The sequence below is a fragment of the Engraulis encrasicolus genome, chromosome 16 (assembly GCF_034702125.1).
Source record: "Engraulis encrasicolus isolate BLACKSEA-1 chromosome 16, IST_EnEncr_1.0, whole genome shotgun sequence".
Lineage (NCBI taxonomy): Eukaryota > Metazoa > Chordata > Actinopteri > Clupeiformes > Engraulidae > Engraulis > Engraulis encrasicolus.
Genome location: NC_085872.1, coordinates 45,242,916 through 45,263,179, shown reverse-complemented (window position 1 = coordinate 45,263,179; position 20,264 = coordinate 45,242,916). Strand labels below are relative to the sequence as shown.

The following is a 20,264-nucleotide window of genomic DNA, read 5'->3' as shown; positions in this document are numbered from 1 at the left end:
GGTGGGAAAAGTCTTCCCACTCCGCCCCTGTTGAGTCCAGTTGGCAGACAAGTACTTAATTCCTAGCTCGTAATTATGATAATGTGTATGTAAATTTGTCCCAAAATTTGCCCCCCAGGGGCCCCCAATGAAACCTGTAGCCTAGGGGCCCCAGGCCATCTTAATCCGGCCCCACATTCAGTACCCCTATGAGTACCCCATGACTACCTATGAGTATCTATGATGCCAGTGTGACGTCATCTAATGTGTTGCCAAAATATCAAACAAACAAACAAAAACCCATAGGCCCACCAGTTCAGAACGACTGTCTTTGAATTTTGTTTTGTTTTGTTTTGTTTTTGTTCGATTGGCCCCTGCTATGGCAATGCCGAACCCTGACCCTGGTTTTTTATATTGTAAAAACAAAAATGTTTGTGGATTCATGTGCCCACACTCCGACAGCCTATCTACAGAAGATTGTTGAGGGTCTTTTGGAAATATGTACTTCAATCATTGATTATGCACAAGCCTAATGGTTTTTACTGTCTAAATTATGAGGAAAACTGAACTTTCAAGTCAGGGAAATGTCACAGTAGTAGCGCTTAGCCTGTTAACGCTAGCGAAATCGTTAACGTAATACTTCAAAACTGTGAACTGTAATGTTACTAACACCAAAACACTTATCATAATTGATATTAACTGAACTGGACATGGTAATATACAAGTAGCGAGTCTGGCACAATGTGTTCAAGTTAAGGTGAATCAGTGTTAGCATTAAGCATAATTGTGTTGTTGTCATAGATACCTCTATGGGTTTTGAATGGCTAAGTCTTTTAGCTTGTTGATATTTTTCAACTGCTATTGGCACTGGTTTTTATATGGTTAAAAAAATGTTTGTGGAATCCAGGATTTTGAACGGGTTCAAGGAACAAAAACGCAAACCAGGAACTTTATTTAAATGGAACCCAAAGCAAAAACCAAAAACATGTGGCTGAGTCAATGATTTACAGGGACAGAATATGGTCAAGCACTGGAGTAAATCATTGACCCAGATTGGATGCGATCAGGAAGTGTACAGAACACTAACTGCAATGCTGCTTTGTTGAACTTTGTTTTGGACAAGTTTTCCTTTTGTCTTCCATGTTCATGAAAGTTTTTCTATGAATGTCTTACAAAACAGTCATCAATCCTTCAAGCAAAGTGTATAACAGCTGTTATGACTGTGTTATGCAGGGACACGCCAAGTAAAGTGTAATCGAAAGTTTTATCCTCTTATCTCCTTGGTTCAGGTTTTCCTATCCGTTCTTTTAATAATGTGAAATGATGATTGACAGGGCTAGGGAAATGCATTTTGTATATCTAAAAAAGAAAAATTCTGGTTCTTCATATTAATTTACAAAATAATTCTGGTTATTATATACAGTATACATATATGTATCTTCTTTAGATAATCGTCAACAAAACTCATTTTGAAACTGTTCTTTTATAAAGAAATTTATGACAGAAGACAAATACTTGGGGCCCATTATTTTTTTAAATGATTGGCTGGAATGTTCCGCCATACAAAGGCAAAGAGCAGTAACTACATATTTTGTCAAAATCGAGTTTAGACTGAGTAACACCGCACTTATCTTGTGTCGAGTTTAGACTGAGTAACACCGCACTTATCTTGTGTCTTTTGTGACTCTTGTGACCTTGAGGTCCGTATGTGTCCCCTTTTAGAGATATGTCAAATTTGCAGTAACTACAATGTCCAACCTAATGCCAAGGACTTGAAGGCCGTTTTTCTCCATTTCAATGGTGACGTTGATACTGCACTTTGCCTTTGTAGGGCAATTGGATTGGACATCCCCCTAAAATCAAATTATGGGGGAAAGCAAAAAAGCCTAAATCAATCATACACATTAAATGGAGGCTAATTACGAGTCTAAAAAGAAAAATTCTTTATAAAAACGCTTGTCACTCTATTTGATATCAGTGTTGCCAGATTGGGCGTTTTCCCGCCCAATTGGGCTGCTTAGGATGACCGTCTGTGGCTAAACAGGGTAAAACAAAAGCAGGTTTTTCTGTACAGTTATGGCCATAGAAAATCAATAGAATGGAGTTGAAATTGGGCAGGAATTTAGTGCTGCCAGGCGGGTTTTGAGCATTTTTCTTTGGGCTGGAAATTATTGGTCTTATCTGGCAACCCTGCTGCAATACATGCATATATCTGTGTGTGGTCTTGCATGTATGCGACCGGTATGTGGATATGTGATCACTTTCATAGATCGTTTGAATTTGTAGCAGTTTTTCTCAAAGTGGGGCTTTTTCACAAAGAGAATAAAGGAAATTACGTCGTGCTACTAGTGACAATTGGTGCGAAAAGTGTAGGATCAGACATTAATAATTAATAAAAAGGAAGAAATCTGGTGCCAGAGGGATTTCTTTGTCGAAACGTTAGTCTAATGCACCGTAAATAAAGAAGAAATAGCTAAAAAAAAACAAACAAAAAAAACAAAGCGCCTTCATCAGAGTCCTTTGCGAGGCAGATTTCTTACCTTTTATTATTGGGGCTTTTATTATTGGGGCTTTTATTATTGGGGCTTTTTTCACCTTTACAATACAGGGAAGAGTGGGACAGGAAATGAGTGGGAGAGAGAGACGGGGGGGGGGTTCGGGAAATCACCTTGAGTCTTGACAAAGCTGACTGGCTTGGAGTAGAAAACCCCGGACTAGGGCACAGAACTAATTGTGCTTACCTGCGAACCACCCACATTCATTCATACTGGGCTCTGAAGTTTTCTGCGTGTTACTCGGATGAACCTGCTGACGTCAATGTCATCGTCACGGTTCGCAGAGGGAAAACAAAGTAGTTTTCGATTTGCGAAATCGCAAACCAACGTTCTGGTTTCCCCGAATGCTCCGATTTTTTTGTGTGACAGGGAGTGGAAGAGTGGGATTCGAACTGGCAGCCCTCTGATCTAAAGCCCTTCTCCTTAACCACTAGGCCACACGGCTATCCCAGATTACCAGTCCAGTTCTGGTCCACAGTGATCACGTATGCACATAACGGTCCACCTGTGCCCATCTCCCATTCATTCCTGTCTTGCACCACCACTCCACCCACTGGGTTTGGAACCCACTACCTTTTATTTGGCATCCATTATTGTGGTCCATTTGGACACCATCAGAATGTCTGAACGTCTTTAAAAGACTACATTTCCCTGCCTACAGACACTGCAATTGGACGCATGAGCCTTATTGACTATTGTTTACTCCTCTGGGGCCAGTGTTGCCAGATTGGGCGGTTTTGCTGCCCAATTGGGCTACTTGGAATGGCCGTCTGTGGGTAAAAAAATGGTTAAAAAAGGGCATTTGGGCAGGTATTTCTGCTGACTTATGGCCATAGAAATCAATTGCATTTAGGTCAAATTGGGCGGGATTTAGTGCTTCCAGGTGGGTATTGAGTAATTTTTAGGGCTGGAAGTCAACAGTCTCATCTGGCAACCCTGTGGGGGGCCATTCGACAGAGAGATCGAGAGAGACCCTTTTTGCATAACGCCCAAAGAACACACGCTGCTCACTGCCACACAGAGAAATGCAAGTTGCCAACTGTGCGCTACAAAAATGGCCTCTTCAGGTATCCTAGCGTGTAGTCTTTTATCCCATTGAAGCCCCTAATAAAGCACAACTATTGAACTACAAAAGTTATGTTTGCAAAGTTACTCGTAAGCAGTGAGTGGGTAATGTCAACTTAACAATATTTACAATAGTAGGGGAGGAAGATTTAGCGAAGCCTCTCTTCCTGCTGGCGGGCTCGTTCACTCGTGGCTGAAAAGACTCAACTAGATCATAACAACATTACTATGACATTACCAAGAGCCTTAAGTAATTACAACTACATCATAACAACAATTACCAAGTAATTACAATTGTGGTGACAGTAACAATAGCAGTCCCTTAAATGCCGTTATTAACACTTAATTAACATTTTTTAAATTAACTCATTATAGACAAAACATTTAAAGTGTTTGTAAATGAGTAAGAACCAACCTACATTTTCACAGCAGAGTGGGAATCTACTCCTGCCAGATGAGTTTGCTGCTTGTTTGCCTGTCGGACACTAGCCTCGCGAGCCATCCTACGTACTTCCGCCAAAGGATTGGCTCCACTACTGTAGTCTGGCCGTGCTTCTCTGTGGAGTGCTTGCAGCAGTAGAATTTTGATTGCAACGCCCCCCCAGAAAACAGCCAATAATCGAATACGCCCCCCACGTGGGGACGAAAGGGGGAGAACGCTCGTGACAATGACGTACACATCTGCGCCAGAGCCATTGGTCTGCGCTATGTTGTTGTTGAGTAACTGCCAGCGATTGGGTGAGAGGTGTCCAATAATTTCAAACTATAACTGAGTGCAAACTTCCTGCTTTCTACAATCGCTTCAGAGCAAACAAATGCCAGACCATAAATACGAAATGAAATGGTAGTATTATGGGATGGTCAGGACCAGGCTAGGAGGACACTTCTATATCCAGTCTTTTTTGTTTTTGGAGGACAAACTTCCAGGACTGCTGAAGCCGTGATGTATCTTATGTGTTAAAATATGATTTCAAAGTCTTTATAAAGCTTTTGTGACCGTTATTCTAAACTGTTATTGACTTTATTAAAAAAGGCATCATTAAAATCTTAATTCATTCATTTATTTAATCAATCTGTCACTTTTTTGAGCTAGCTGTTTAGGAGCCCCAATGGTTGAGCTAAAATGAGGTACACAAACACACAGAGGTCTGAAATCCTGCCGGAATCCTCAACCTCTCCAAACTCCAGAACATTGTCGACGCATTTATTGCTTCAATATCAGTAGCTGCTAGCATTGAGGAGTAGCAGCACAGATTATAGACCAGTCTTTCTCAAAGTGGGGCGTAAGCCCCCCTGGGGGGGCGCGGGGGCATCTCAGGGGGGGCGTGTGACATCTGATTTTGGATTTTTTTTCTCCCAAGGAAATGATTTCCTGTCTCGCCAATAACTCAATAAGTTTAAAGCCCTCACCAACATTATATTATTAATTGTCATGAATTTGAATAGCATAGAAAATGAACACACATCTGCATTCTCACCAGTCACCTTTCCTATAATTCGGCAGAGCGATCGCAAAATCAGTCTGCGCGAGTACTGCTGTTGCTTGGGGGGGGGGCTCGGAAGCATTCAGACCCTCTGAAGGGGGGAATGATGGAAAAAGTTTGAGAACCACAGATTATAGACTATATTGACTGCTTTTGCAGAAAACATTTTTGAAGGAATTTGCTGGTGGCAAGGATGGATAAATAATAGATAAAGCCATGCCTTCTGAAGGCAGAGCCACCGTGTGTTCTCTCCCTAGTTGTTTTGTTTGTTCGTTTTTATTAGATCCCCATTGGCATTTGCTTTAAGCATTAGCTACTCTTCCTGGGGTCTTTCTCAATTATTCATTTACAATTACATATATCAGCCACACGGTGTGGCGACAAACACAACATAGGCTACATTGTATTCTTTCTGTGGTCCTTCTAATCACCATAAACAATATCCATTGCACAGAGTGATAGTAAACATGACATACATATCTACTACATCAGGAGGGAAACAACCAAAACTAAAATAAAATAACAAAACTAAAACAAAATAACAAAACTAAAATAAAATAATAGCGGAGCCCAATGGGACCTGAGATGGCGTGTTAAAATTGGGCGGAATTTAGTGCCAAAGATTTTCTAGTAGACTAAGATAAATCAAACCACACCAACTCAATGTAAAGGACTGTGTTGAAGTTCTCGCTCTCCCAGGATAATGTGCTCAATCTCAGTTCAATAGCCATGCTTTATAATGGGTTTCAATGGGATAAAAGACTACACTCTAGGCTAACCGAAGAGGCCATTTTTGTAGTTCGATAGCCATTATTTATTATGGGTTTCAATGGGATAAAAGACTACACGGTAGGCTACCCGAAGAGGCCATTTTTGTAGTTCAATAGCAATGCTTAATTATGGGTTTCAATGGAAAAAAAGACTACACACTATGCTACCTGAAAAGCTATTTTTGTAGTTCAATAGCCAATGTTTCAATGACTTAAAAGATTACAGTGGCAACTTCATTTCTCTTGTGTGCCAATCTCAAATAGAGTGGAGGTGATTAGAAAATGAGCTAGGAGAAAACAAAACAGATGAGCTTCAACGAAAAAGCTCTAACACAACTCAATTCAAGTCCAACAACAGACATAAAACGAACACAAAAAAGCCATAAATTTCGACTTTATTCAGTAAAAAAAAAAAATGTGTCCCAACTATTGACTTTTTTGAGTCACTGATTTACTTTCGGTAGAACGTCCCAGAAGCTCTGGGGTGCATTTCTCGAAAGCGTAGTTGCTAACTACAGTAGCTACTTTGTTTTTTGCAATGCAATTTCCCATTGGCAACTACCTAAGTTGCTAACTGGTAACAACTACGTTTTCCAGAAATGTACCCCTGTATGGTTAAAAAAAAAGGGGGTCCTGCCTTTATCCATACATTTTACGTGCTGACAAACAGCCGGGTGTGCGCACAGACAGGGATTCCAAAATGCTACTGTACGTGACATGTTCAACATTGGAAGTCCCATTGGAGCCTAGCACAGTGTATGACAGGAACCTGTCTTGTCGGCTGGCGGTTCTATCTGCTTGCTCGGATTTTTTCTTCATTATGCTGTTTAGGAGAACATATTGTCTTGTTGCTCGGAATTCTTTGGTATTCTCCTTAAATAACGCTATGATGTGTGACCAAATGGTAGCCTCTGATGACAAGACAGGTTTTAAGGATCGGACGCAGCCTCTTAAGTCGCTTTCACACCAAAGTGGTGAAGCGTCGAGGGACGGAAGCGAATTTTACCGGCGGTGGCAAAAATACATGGAAACATATCTGTCCTTCTACAACAACTGGTGGTAGTCGGTCGTCAGCAGCGTGGGAGCTGGCTCCGCTCCGCTCCGCGCTGCATTTGGAAAACAGAACTCAAGCATATTTTTCACACTGGTGACCAGCGGTGTTCCGTTCAAAATAATGTCAAAGTAGCACGCTAGCTTTGGCTGTGGGGGGCTTTTTTGAACTGGAATGGCTTGGTTTGAATTCAGCCTTACCGGGTTTTATATTCAACTGTTGCTTACGGAGTACATCAAGCGCGCAATATGGTTTCATGTGGAGATAGGGGCGAGGTGGTGCTAAAGCATCTGTCCTTTGGCCCTATTGGACAAAAAATGCCCTCAACTCTGGTCCTTGTTGACATGATAATCTACAATGCGACAATGATGCCCCAATATAATATAATATAAAGCCTCTATAAGCTAGTAAGGCAGCTGGAAGTTCCACTTGACCCCAGCACCTCAAAATGTCTGTGCACGTCATTGGGTAGAATCATCTGTATCAGGCCGCTTTCACACCAAAGCGGTGAGGCATCGCGACTCCGCTCCGCGGCTCCGCTCCGCGCTGCATTTGGAAAATAGAACTCGAGCGGATTTTGGACGGCAGCGACCGGCGGTGTCCCATTGAAATGAATGGCAAAGTAGCATGCTAGCTTTGGCTGTGGGCGGGATTTTGAACTTGACTGGCCGCCGACGCTGTCGGTGTGAAAGGCCGAGTAGAACACACCGGACGAAAATAAGCAGAAAGACCTCAATTGTCTCGCTGTCGTTCCGCGGCGCCTTGGTGTAGAGCCGGCCTTATAGTTTTGAAGCTGCTGTCACTCCAATGTTGCGCTCACGTATGATTAGCGTGATACAACTTAATTAACAAAGAATATTTAACGTACATATTTAAGTACAGATGGAGTACGGAAACTGCTACAACATCCAGTCATCTAGGAAACTGGTTCCCAAACTTTTCCCCATGCGCACCCCATTTTACATTTCAGTGTGGTTCTCGCAACCCCTAAGCGAACATTTTGGTGTACTGATGCCACGGAGGTATGATTCACTGCACATTCACTGCACATTATGCACACTTGTTTTGGGGAATCCTCTTTTCCGATAGTCTAGGAGTTAAACTACACTTCAGATGGATCTTTCCAGCATACAATTCACCGTACAATTAAAAACTACGTCATCTTCATTAATGTTGGATAAAAACTGACATATCCACCATTGCTCTGTTTAGCTCGCGCACCCCCTTGTGACAGGCCACGCAACCCCAGGAGTGCACGCATCACAGTTTGGGAAACCCTGATCTAGGAAACTAGTTCAATGGTACTTCCAATGTTTAACACCTAGCCATGTAGCAGTTTGGAGCTGAGCACAAAGCCGGCTGTTTGTCAGCACTAGATTAAAAAAAGGGCATTTCGCCGCATTAAAAACAAGGCATTTCGCCGATACTAAACGTCTTCAGCTAGCCAGTTGAAATGCTGTGGTTTTTTACAGCTTTGTTGTATGAATTAATATAAATATAAAATGTAATATAAATAATGCTTATTGTTTATGATAATGCTGATATTTTTGTCTTATTGTCATAGAAATACCACGTCTTTGTTTTTTTTCTGAAACTATGTTATGCCACTTTTTGGGACTGTATGCTTTATGGCCTTTGCTAGATAAGTAGAATTTATAATAATATAATGCAATAATTAATCAATCATAATTAATGATGTGTGTGTGTTCACATGTGTGTGTGTGTGCATGCGTGTTTTCTCTAAAAAAAATATATATATATACATCCTCTATCGAAAACAACATTTTAATTATTAGAGAGAAAATTATATCTTCAGCTAATTGCACTTTGAGGGGTGTAGCTCCATAGGACTCCATTCATTCTGGTCCTCAAAAATTGAGAGCCCCCACATGGAAAGAGACTGGAACTGCAACCCTCCTTCGGAAACCGGAAATGCAGGAAATGCACCGTGAGACCAATGGGTGACCAATATGGTCTTCCGTGTGTGTGTGTGTGTGTGTGTGTGTGAATCTTGGACGAACATCCACTCAATGAATCCATCATGCTCAAAAGCATTATAAAGACTTCGGAAATAATCAATTGATGAACTTTAACATTTTGTAAATGAGGGAGAAATGTTAATATTGTTAATTATATTTATCAACATTAATTTTTTTTGTTAATTAAATAACAATTACTCTTCAAAAGGTTTGTAAAATCTTGGACACATTATTTGTATATATTTTATAAAGCACTAACAAAATTTAGTAAATGATTAACTAAACATGAGCAAATGTTTTTTTTATGTCTTTATAATGTTTTTTATGCATGCAGTATTAAGAAGTGCATCACTTGTATTTCATTATTTTACTTTTTTAACTTTTATTTTATTCTTATTGCTTTCATTACCTCCATGGCTCCTGTCTATGTATTAGGTGTCGCTGATTAGCCTGGCCGCTAACTCGCTGGGTTACTCCGACTTCACCGCCATCAAGTCCCTGCGGACGCTGAGGGCTCTGAGGCCACTGCGGGCCCTCTCCCGGTTCGAGGGGATGAGGGTGAGTGTAGTCTTTTCTCCCATTGAAGCCCATTGTAAGACACAGGTATTTGACTACAAAAAAAAGCCTCTTCAGGTTCGGCCAGCATGTAGTCTTTTCTTCCATTGAAGCCCATTGTAAGACGTGGCTAGTGGACAACAAAGACGGCCTCTGCAGGTAGATAAAGGTTTATAAATAATAAAAAGCAATGTGGGACCAATGGGCTGTGGGACCAATGGACTGTGGGACCAATGGGCTGTGGGACCAATGGACTGTGGGACCAATGGGCTGTGGGACCAATGGGCCTCAAAAATGAAAAAAAGTCTTAGTGACGTGGGACCAATGGGCTGTGGGACCAATGGGTTGTGGGACCAATGGGCTGTGGGACCAATGGGCTGTGGGACCAATGGGGCGTGGGACCAATGGGGCGTGGGAACATAGGTTCGCTCCCGTGTAGTGTGTAGTCTTTTCGCCCATTGAAGCCCATTGTAAAATACAGCTATTGGACTACAAAAGGGGCCTCTTCAGGGAACATATATTTTTCTCCCGACTGCTTCCTGGGGGTCAGCATTCCACCAGTTGTCGTAAGGGGGTGTTGACGATAATCTTGCCTGTAGTCGTGTAGTTTGAGCCAGGCTTGTAACGTAATGTAATATAATTATTTCCTTCAGGTGGTGATGAGCGCTCTTATCTGGGCCAGTGTAATGTAGTGTAATGTAATATAATGTGATGTAGTGTAATGTCATGTGATCTGGTGTAGTGTCATGTAATGTAATGTAATGTAATGTGATGTAATATAATGTAATGTGAAGTGATGTGATGTAATTATGTCATTATTTTCTCCAGGTGGTGGTTAATGCTCTGATCGGGGCCATCCCCTCTATTATGAACGTACTCCTGGTCTGCCTAATCTTCTGGCTCATCTTCAGCATCATGGGTAAGTGAGAAAGTAATGGTGTTTTGAAGTCTTTTATTCCATTGAAACCCACTTTAAAACACGGCTATAAAACTACAATATTGGCCTCTTCAGGTAGCATAGAGTGTAGTCTTTTCCAGTGTTCATTTTGACAGAAATTTTTAATTTAGTTTTAGTTTTAGTCTCCTGACGAAAATGTAATTTTAGTTTTAGTCACAATTTAGTCATCTAAATCATTTTTGTTTTAGTCTAGTTTTAGTCGACTAAAATTCATTCAATTTCAGTCGACGAAATCTAAAATAATTTTAGTCAACTAAAATATTACATTAATTTCCTCTTGTCTACATTTCTCTATAAAATTATCAAACTAAAATACCATTTGGGGAAATCAATGATTAAAATTATATTGTAATCATAAAATATTGTCAAATACTGCCAGAGCGTCTTATAAGCCAGTGCGTCCAATGCGGGGTACAGTACCCAGGTTACTGTAGGATGCGAGCGTTACAATGGCACCTGTTGGAAGACCTCTCTCTCTCTCTCTCTCTCTATCTCTCTGTCTCTCTCTCTCTCTCTCTCTCACACACTCTCTCTCGTGCACGTATTGCAAGCTGTTGCATATTATTTGCTTGATTCAAAGTTGTGATGGCATACCTGCTCTGGTTGACTGGTTGTGTGCATGGTTGCATGCATTCGCAAGACGTTATGGCAATAACGCATGTGAAAGCGTGGAAGGGCCGTTCACTTCATATTTCAGTGTCCTTTACTGAAACAAGTCGCAAAACTCCACACTTCCGAATCCTTTGCTATCGGCACTAAAGTGATTATTATCAGAAGGCTTGTGCCTACGCATAGACCCTTAAATACAAACATTAGCGAACATTGAAAAAAGATCAGACAACGACCGTCGGGTAGGCTCATGAAAGCGACAGGGAGTGGAGAAGTTCCGCAAAAATACATCGTTAGAGAAGTTTGCTACTGTGCGACAGCACCACCACTATTTCATGACTGTATAAACTTCTTCGTCATAGAGAAATGGGCAACAATATTTTTTCCAGCCAGGATTGCACTGAAAAGTAGGCTATTGCTGTTAAAAAAAAAGGTCAAGGGTGTGCGGCACCGACGCTGCCTGTCACTGTGCCTGCGTGTGTGTGTGAGGGAGGGGAGGAGGGAGACGCAGAGCAGATGAGGGTTGCGACTTGCAAAATAGCTGGCAATTCTTTTTCAATGTTTCAGTGACATATTAACAAAAATGCTTCCTATTGGTTTTCGTCTCCGGTGGCATTGTAGTCACGTTTTTATTTTTTTGACGAAAATATAAATCAATATCGTTATATTTTTCGTACAAACGCATGCTGTTTTTTTCGTCATCGTTTTATTGTCGTCACTGGAAAAACAAAACAAACATAACGATAATTATGACGAAAATATTTCGGCACGAAATTAACACTGGTCTTTTCTCCAATTGAAAGACATTATAACACATGGATATTGAACTACATATAAATTGGTAGCATAGAGCGTATGGTGCATTCCAGTCCCAATCCATCCTAGTAGGAGATTGCACTTATCCAACCTCCTACTACGAAAAATGCGCTGGACGCCTGTCGAAGTGGGACATCCAACTAGTGAAGTCAGGGGGACTCGCACTACTCCCACCTCAACAAATCGAAGTCAGATGATAATGGCGGCGCCCATGGAGCCGTTATTTAAAATGTCAATAAATAGTAAAACTCCATTTCTCTTTTGTGCAGCTGTTCCAACACAGCCATTTTAACTCAACATATTCTTCGTGTTATAACATGATATTGTGTCAACATAAATGTTTATGACAGAGTAATAGCTATTATGGCTCATTATGGCTTGTATCAAAACACCTCGCTAAAGCCAGCTAAACCGCGACAGTTGCCATGGTTGTAGAACTCCCACTTCAACTGTCAGGAACGGGAGCAGAAATATCCAGGTAGGATAAGTGCGATCTCCTACTAGTTTGGATTGGGACTGGAATGGGCCAGTAGTCTTTTCCCCCATTGAAACCCATGATAAGACGTGGCTATTAAACTATGAATGACTGAGGTACCCTGAACACAGAACCATCCTGCTGCACTGCTTGATTTGGGCACCGTTTGGGGTTGCCCCCTTGAACGGGTGAGGCACAAATTAAATTTTGTTCTGTCTGATGAGCACTGCTGAGTGCTATTTCACAAAAGGACAACGGGACGTTTCCCAGATGGGCCTTCTTTTTTTCTGTCCTTCTGAGAAATGTTTTAAAAAATCCATCTCTGCTGTCTGCAGGCGTGAACCTGTTTGCTGGGAAGTTTGGCAAGTGTGTGAACCGCCTGGGCCACATACACAACGCCACCCTGGTAAACAACAAGACGGAATGCCAGGTTTGTAGTTTATTCACACATCCAGACACATCTTATGGCAGGCCAATAGAACTACAAATATAGCGGCCATGACACTTTGCAGTTTATTCACCTTGCTGAACAACAAGACGGACTGCCAGGTTTGTAGTCTATTCTCACATCCATGGCCCTGTTTCTCGAACGCATCATTGCTAACCACCTAGCAACTCAAAGTTTCCAATGGGGAATTGCATTGCAACCAAGTAAGTTGCTAACTTAATTAGCAACGATGTTGTCGAGAAACGCACCCCAGATGTGGGTGACATAAACGATTTCATGGCAGCCATGATGATTTGTAGTCTTGTGTGTACTGTAGTCTTTTCTCCCATTGGAACCTATGATACGACGTGGCTATTGAACTACAATCTTCTTCTCCTTGTCAGGCCATGAACAGCAGCCAGTTCTACTGGACCATAGTCAAGGTCAACTTTGACAACGTGGGCATGGGATACCTCTCTCTCCTACAAGTGGTACGTAATTTTAATCACATCTGGCAACCTCTCTCTCCTGCAAGTGGTGCGTATTCTCACATCTGGCAATCCAGTTGACAGGACAGTGTTTTAATCTCAACCAAAAAGTGAGAAGGGAATGGTTCATTGGGTCATGTGTCCAATAAGTAAAACAAGTCCCACAAGCAAAGACGCGTCCACTTGTTGCTTATCACGATCCGGTAGTATAAAAAAAGCACAAATATGAAGAGAGTAACGCCAAAAATGGCAAGGAAGACCAATTTAAAGAATATGTTTCAGACAGAGAGAGAGAGAGAGACGGATGGACATACCCTCATATAAAGATGCTAGGACGCATAGAAGAATAGTGTTCATCAAAAAAACTTGGGAGTCCAAACTGCTATGAAAAGATAAAAACAGCTTTTGAGGCACTCTTACTAAAGTTAAAAAGTCTTTATTAAACTCTGGCTGCATGCTACTACTGTAACCAACATAACCTGTAAATAAATGTAAGTCGCTTTTGATAAAAGCGTCAGCTAACCATAATACAATGTAATGTAATGGAATCACTACGTTTTGAGTTCTTGTATTTCCTTTTTAAGGCTATGGTTCTAAATGTAATATAGATGTAACCTTTGTGAACCTTCCTACCAAATTTGAAACAAATGTTATTTTTCTGGTTGCTTAAAAATCCATTTTCCCTTTTTGCCTTGCGGCCATTTAGAAAAATTGTATTTATATTATTATATTGTTTCAATTGTATTGTAATTGTATTGTATTTGTGTAATTGTATAAAATTGTTTCTTGTATTTTGTTTCCAAGGCCACTTTTAAAGGCTGGATGGAAATCATGAATGCGGCGGTGGACTCTCGCAAGGTGAGTGGTGTATGCTATGAACTCTAGTGTTGTGTCTGTCATGAACGAATTGATTCTTGTGAACGGCTCCTAGTCGAGAACGTTTGGGAACCACTTTTTCATTCGTGTTTTGTTCATTTTGAGCATGTGACATTTATGTGAGTAGTTTAATTTGGGGAAAAACACAACTGTCTGCCTCAGAGAATGGCAGAACGGTCTTTAGAAGGAGGACAATCAGTTGTTTGGACAAAATGACAGAGGCGGAGACAAAAATGCTATCTTCTTAACAATGGATAAATAATTCAATAGGCTGTTTTTTGAACGACTCTTCAAAAGGAAAGAGTGACTATGATCTGAGAGGAGATATGGCTAACCAACTGCACCTCATTTGAAAATTTGAATGTAGTAACATTCTAGAACTCTACCCAGCTGCTACTGCCTACATGGTGACTTTGAATCAACTGTATGGTTATGATGATGTGATCAACCTCTACCTCTACTATCATCTTTGATTGGCTGACGACCAATTATCACTTATTTGAAAATTTGAATTGAACATTCTAGAACTCTTCTTCTTCTTCTCGTGTAAGGTTGAGGAGCAGCCTATTAAGGAGATCAACCTCTACATGTACCTCTACTTCGTCATCTTCATCATCTTCGGCTCCTTCTTCACGCTGAACCTCTTCATCGGCGTCATCATCGATAACTTCAACCAGCAGAAGAGGAAGATAGGTGAGCACTCTCAAAGTCCGTCTGTAGCAGAGCTAAACATTTGTTGATAACACGTTACGTAAAGCCAACATTATAAGCGCATTTATAACAAATTATAACGCACATTATAATGACTTACAACGTATTATGACTATACTCATAATGCTTCATGATGCTTTATATTAACAGTTATGAATAACTATGAATCTAGTTTATAATGCTTTATAAATCCAAGGGTGTCATGAGTGCTCATGACTGGCTATAAACTACAGGCTGCCTGATGGGGCTTTATAGTACATTATGAGTACCTATACCCCTCTATGCACAAATCTGGATGATAAACTGTCATAAGGGCTCATACGATGCTATAATGTTTCATGTGAGATCATAAGTCGTCAATGTGTGCTCTAAGTAAAGTGAAGTTCATATGGATGCATCTATAATGCACTGTATAATGCACATCTATAATGCATCATAATGTACTGTAAGCCCCATCAGGCAGCCTGTAGTTTATATCCAGCCATGAGCACTCATAATACCCTTGGATTTATAAAGTATTATAAGCTAGATTCATGGTTATTCATTACTGTTAGCATAAAGCATCATGAAACATCATCGATGTGGTCGTAATGCGTTGTAAGTAATTATAATGTGCATTATAATTTGTGATAAATGCGCTCATAATGCACTTTAGATATGGGCTTCATAGAAAGTGTTACCCATTTGGTTCCTAGTATGGCGACACCACAGATAGCCAAACGTCGCTTCTGATTGGTAGACCTTCCAGGGCAGCTCCTCAACAACCTGCGGCAGGTTAGATTTAGGCATGGATTGGGTCTGGGCACAATCTTGCAAAACAAATTCGTCCCACCCTTGCTTGTGTCGCTGTTCTTTGCAAAAGTAAAGCAGCAGAAATATAGCTTCAATGACATATTAGGGATGGGTTTGATCAGGGCATTTACCTTCAAGTGTCAGCGTGTTTTCTGCTTCTGTGACTCACCCATCTTCCGTGTTTCATTCTTGCCACTCTGGAAGTTTGGCCAATCAGAGGCCATCTGTGGTGTCACCATACTACATCTATCTATCTATCTATCTATCTATCTATCTATCTATCTATCTATCTATCTATCTATCTATCTATCTATCTATCTATCTATCTATCTATCTATCTATCTATCTATCTATCTATCACAGGTGGTCAGGATATCTTCATGACGGAGGAGCAGAAGAAGTACTACAATGCCATGAAGAAGCTCGGCTCCAAGAAACCCCAGAAGCCCATCCCACGACCAATGGTAAGCCATTTTTGTAGTCCAATAGCCAGGTCTTTATATTGGGTTTCAAAGGGAGAAAAGACTACACCCTAGGCTGCCTGAAGATACAGTATGCCTCATTCCGGTGTGCCGGTCAAAGTAATGAAGCCAATTTTCCCCCGTTATGGCTGGGGCTGGCTAGCCTCGCGCGCCATCCTACATACTTCCGCTAAGACACTTGGCTCCATACTACGTCTGGCAAGTGTTTTCTGTGGGGCTACTGTATGTTGAGCGGTAGGATTTGACTGGCCAACCCTCCCCAGAAAACAACCAATAAGCAAAGAGACAGGTTGGTGGGGGCGAGGGGGGCGCTTGTGACGATGATGTAAACCCCTGCGCTATGTTGTTGTTGAGTAACTGTTGGCGATTCGGTGAGAGCTGTCCAATCATTTCAAATCAGAAATGAGTGCAAACTTCCCGCTTCCTGCAGTCACGTCAGATCAAACAACCTGCATTTTCTCTGTATTTTTCCAGAATGTTCTGCAATCCTTTTACTTCGATGTGGTGTTAGAGTAGGGGCTTCACGCTCCTTAATGAACTTTGTAATTCATGCTAAATTAATGGTATTTTACAGTATTTAATACTGTATGTAATGTTTTTTTATGTGATTTACTGTATTTTTCCCGAATGTTCTTCAGAGCTTCTTCTCTGAATGCTATCATGCTACTTCGCTAACTTTGTAATTCATGCTTAATTAATGTGTAATTTGTGCACTATAATTTGATATAATTTACGGTATTTTGCGGCATTTCTCCAGAATGTCCTTCAGGGCTTCTTCTTCGATGTGGTGTCAGAACAAGCCTTTGACATGGCCATCATGCTGCTCATCATCCTCAACATGGTGACCATGATGGTGGAGACCGATGGGCAATCCTCCAGCACAGAGGTAATAATATGAATATTCATATTGTAAATATGGAGATTATTAATTATTAATAATAGGTAATAATATGAATATCAATATTTATAATTATCATTTGATATTTGATGTTTTATTAGGATCCCCATTAGCTGATAAACATATCAGGTACTCTTCCTGGGGGTCCACACAGAATTATAATAATAATAATCATCATCATCATCATCATCATCATCATCATCATCATCATGCTAGGCTACCTGAAGAGGCCATTGTTGTTGTTCAATAGCCACGTCTTGCAATGCGTTTCATTGGGAGAAAAGACTACATTATTATTCCTATTATAATGTTGTCATTTCAGGCGGTGTTGAACCTTATCAACCTGGGCTTCATCCTCCTCTTCACGGCCGAGTGCGTGGTGAAGATCCTGGCGCTGCGCTGCTATTTCTTCACCATCAGCTGGAACATCTTTGACTTCGTGGTGGTGATCCTGTCCATCGTGGGTAAGTCGCAGGCGGCCATCATTGTAGTTCAATAGCCAGGTCTTAATATGGGTCACAATGGCGGAACAGACTACAAGTTGCTTTGTGGTGGTCCTGTCCATCGTTGGTAAATCACAGGCAGCCATTTTTGTATTTCAATAGCCATGTCTTACTATGGGTTTTGAGGCTACCTGACGAGGCCCTTTTTGTAGTTCAATAGCCATGTTTTAATGGGAGAAAAGACTACAAATGACTGTGGTGGTCATCTTGTCCATTGTTGTTAAGTCACAGGCGTCCATATTTGTAGTCCAATAGCCCAATAGCACATCTTACTATGGGTTTTAAAGGGAGAAAAGACTGAATAACTAGATGCATTTTGCTTCTCTCTCTTTTTTCAGGCATCGTGCTGGCCGACATCATTGAGAAGTACTTTGTCTCCCCGACGCTCTTCCGCGTCATCCGATTGGCTCGCATCGGCCGCGTCCTGCGCCTCATACGGGGGGCCAAGGGCATCCGCACGCTGCTCTTCGCCCTGATGATGTCACTTCCCGCTCTCTTCAACATCGGCCTCCTGCTCTTCCTGGTCATGTTCATCTACGCCATATTCGCCATGGCAAACTTTGCATACATCCGCAAGCAAGGCGGCATCGACGACATGTTCAACTTCGAGACCTTTGGGAACTCAATGATCTGCCTATTTCAGGTGAGCTAAATGAATACAAACAAATACATAAATACAATAATAGCTATTAATAGTAACGCTTGTGGCTGGGACAGAAAATAATTAAATTTAATAAAAAATAAATATGAATAAAATAATAAATTATGTTAAAATGATAATAATAATAATAATAATAATAATAATAATAAATCATATTGAGATATACATTTTAATATTACATTCTACACTCTACAAAATGTAAAAACGTAGTGTGCAGTCTTTTATCCCATTCCAACCCATTATAAAACACGGCTATTAAACTACAAACATGGCTGCCTTGTTTCCTTGTTTTCCAGATCACCACGTCGGCGGGCTGGGACAATCTGCTGGACCCGATCCTCAACAACACCCCAGAGGAGTGCGACCCGGCAGCGGTCAACACCGGCACCAACACCCGCGGCAACTGTGGAAACGCCTCCGTAAGGAACCACCAATACATTACAATTAGTCACGGGGAAGCAGCAATGTTGTGCCAGTACACAGATTTTCTGAACTAGTTCAAGTTCAGTTCATAGATGCTCAAAGTGAACAGTTCTCGTTCAAAGTTCCCGATTTTAATTGTGAACTAGTTCAAAGTTCAGTTCAGTTCTTTTTTTTTTGTGCAATATTCTAATAAATAGGCCTACTTTTTTCACACCACGAGCTAGAAATCATACATTCTTTGAAACTGATTAGACATTTGCTCATGACGCCGCAATTGTGGGTTTCATACCAGGTGATGAAACTTGCAGCATGCAGTACAGACAAAGTAGACCAGTTCTAACCTAGTGCAATGAAGTCTACTAGCATTTCAATAAATAAATTATATATATAACATGAAATATGTATATATAATTTTATATGATATTATATAGCCTATCTGTTTGTGTATGAATTAATTTACATGAGCAAAACTCTTGAATGAAGATAGACCTAATGAAGGCAAAAGTCAATTGCACAAATATGCCTATAGCCTATTTTTAAGGAAACTCATGTGACACACTTATAACACATGTAGTGGCCAAATGCATTCACACCGGATGGATGTGCCGTTTCAAATTCGAACAGGACGTTGTGGATGTCCTTACTGTTTTTGCTGCGAAGGTGGTTTAAATGTTCATAAGGATAATCGGTGTCTGTCTCCGTGCCATCCCTTCCACGAACCACATTTTAAATGCAGCGCTTGGTCTGTCTGCTTCTTACTCTCTCGCGCTCTCTCTCTCTCTCTCAAACGCAATTCATCATGGGTAACGTCGTGCGTAAGCAGCAATAACTAAGCCTATGTTATTCAACTATTCTCAGCCGGACACTACGTTGCCCACAATGCATTGCGCACACAGATGTCAAAAGAAATTCTCACTGATGATACAAGCGGCACCAGCGAGAGAGAGAAGGGGGGAACTTTCTCTCCGTGCGCTTCAAAAGAGAAAACAGATGTCACTCAGCTTTCAATGGAAAACAAATTCCAACGTTCATTTACAGTGATGTATGCCGTTCATGACACGTAATGTGAACTAATTCACGTTCCACTTCTTTATTAAACAAGGCCGACAACAGATGCGTCCCTCTATGCCAGTTCCAACCTTTCCCCCCGCCCAAAACGCCCCGCTGGCCTCCTCCTAACCTGTCAACGCTCCCCCCTGACCCCCCGAGGATGTGCTTTTTGTTTATTGGTCATAGCCTATTGCCCATGGAAACTCCAAATAATGTGGCAGGCAGCGAAATGACGAGACAAGGCTTTATATTTAGCAGTTTAGGCTATAATAAGACCATCATGCTAATTCTAATTTCTAACATCATCCTAATTTCAAATTTCACATAGATCAAGTGGCTAGGCCTACATTACAAATTACCTAGCCTAGCGCAGCCAGACCCGTACAGCAAAAAGCTGTACCAGGGTCTAGGAGAGCTGGGCAGCAGTGTGGGCGGGATAAACGGTTGCTTCAGCACTCAACGTCACGCAATTGGATGGCAAACAACCAATCCCCACACACTTCTGTGTAACGTCACAGCTGTCTCGTACCATAGAACTAATACAGTAGAATGGCCCATCAGCTTCTGGGCATGCGTCTGTACCGCCGCCATCTTAGAACAGGGTTCATAGCGTCTGGTTCAGTTATATCTGTACGTAGACGTAGTAGCGATTAGTAC

At 41.2% G+C, this 20,264-nt stretch overlaps 1 protein-coding gene across 1 annotated transcript in view; it reads left to right on the top strand.

The window, feature by feature from the left end:
- Positions 1-20,264, top strand: part of LOC134465845 (sodium channel protein type 2 subunit alpha-like) — a 77,513-nt gene that overhangs the window by 37,387 nt on the left and 19,862 nt on the right. The window contains exons 15-25 of the mRNA XM_063219739.1: positions 9,319-9,441; positions 10,267-10,357; positions 12,632-12,726; positions 13,128-13,214; positions 14,016-14,069; positions 14,639-14,780; positions 15,954-16,054; positions 16,830-16,958; positions 17,293-17,434; positions 17,812-18,116; positions 18,431-18,553. Coding sequence (XP_063075809.1) covers positions 9,319-9,441; positions 10,267-10,357; positions 12,632-12,726; positions 13,128-13,214; positions 14,016-14,069; positions 14,639-14,780; positions 15,954-16,054; positions 16,830-16,958; positions 17,293-17,434; positions 17,812-18,116; positions 18,431-18,553 — 1,392 coding nt within the window. The remainder of the gene's footprint in view (positions 1-9,318; positions 9,442-10,266; positions 10,358-12,631; positions 12,727-13,127; positions 13,215-14,015; positions 14,070-14,638; positions 14,781-15,953; positions 16,055-16,829; positions 16,959-17,292; positions 17,435-17,811; positions 18,117-18,430; positions 18,554-20,264) is intronic.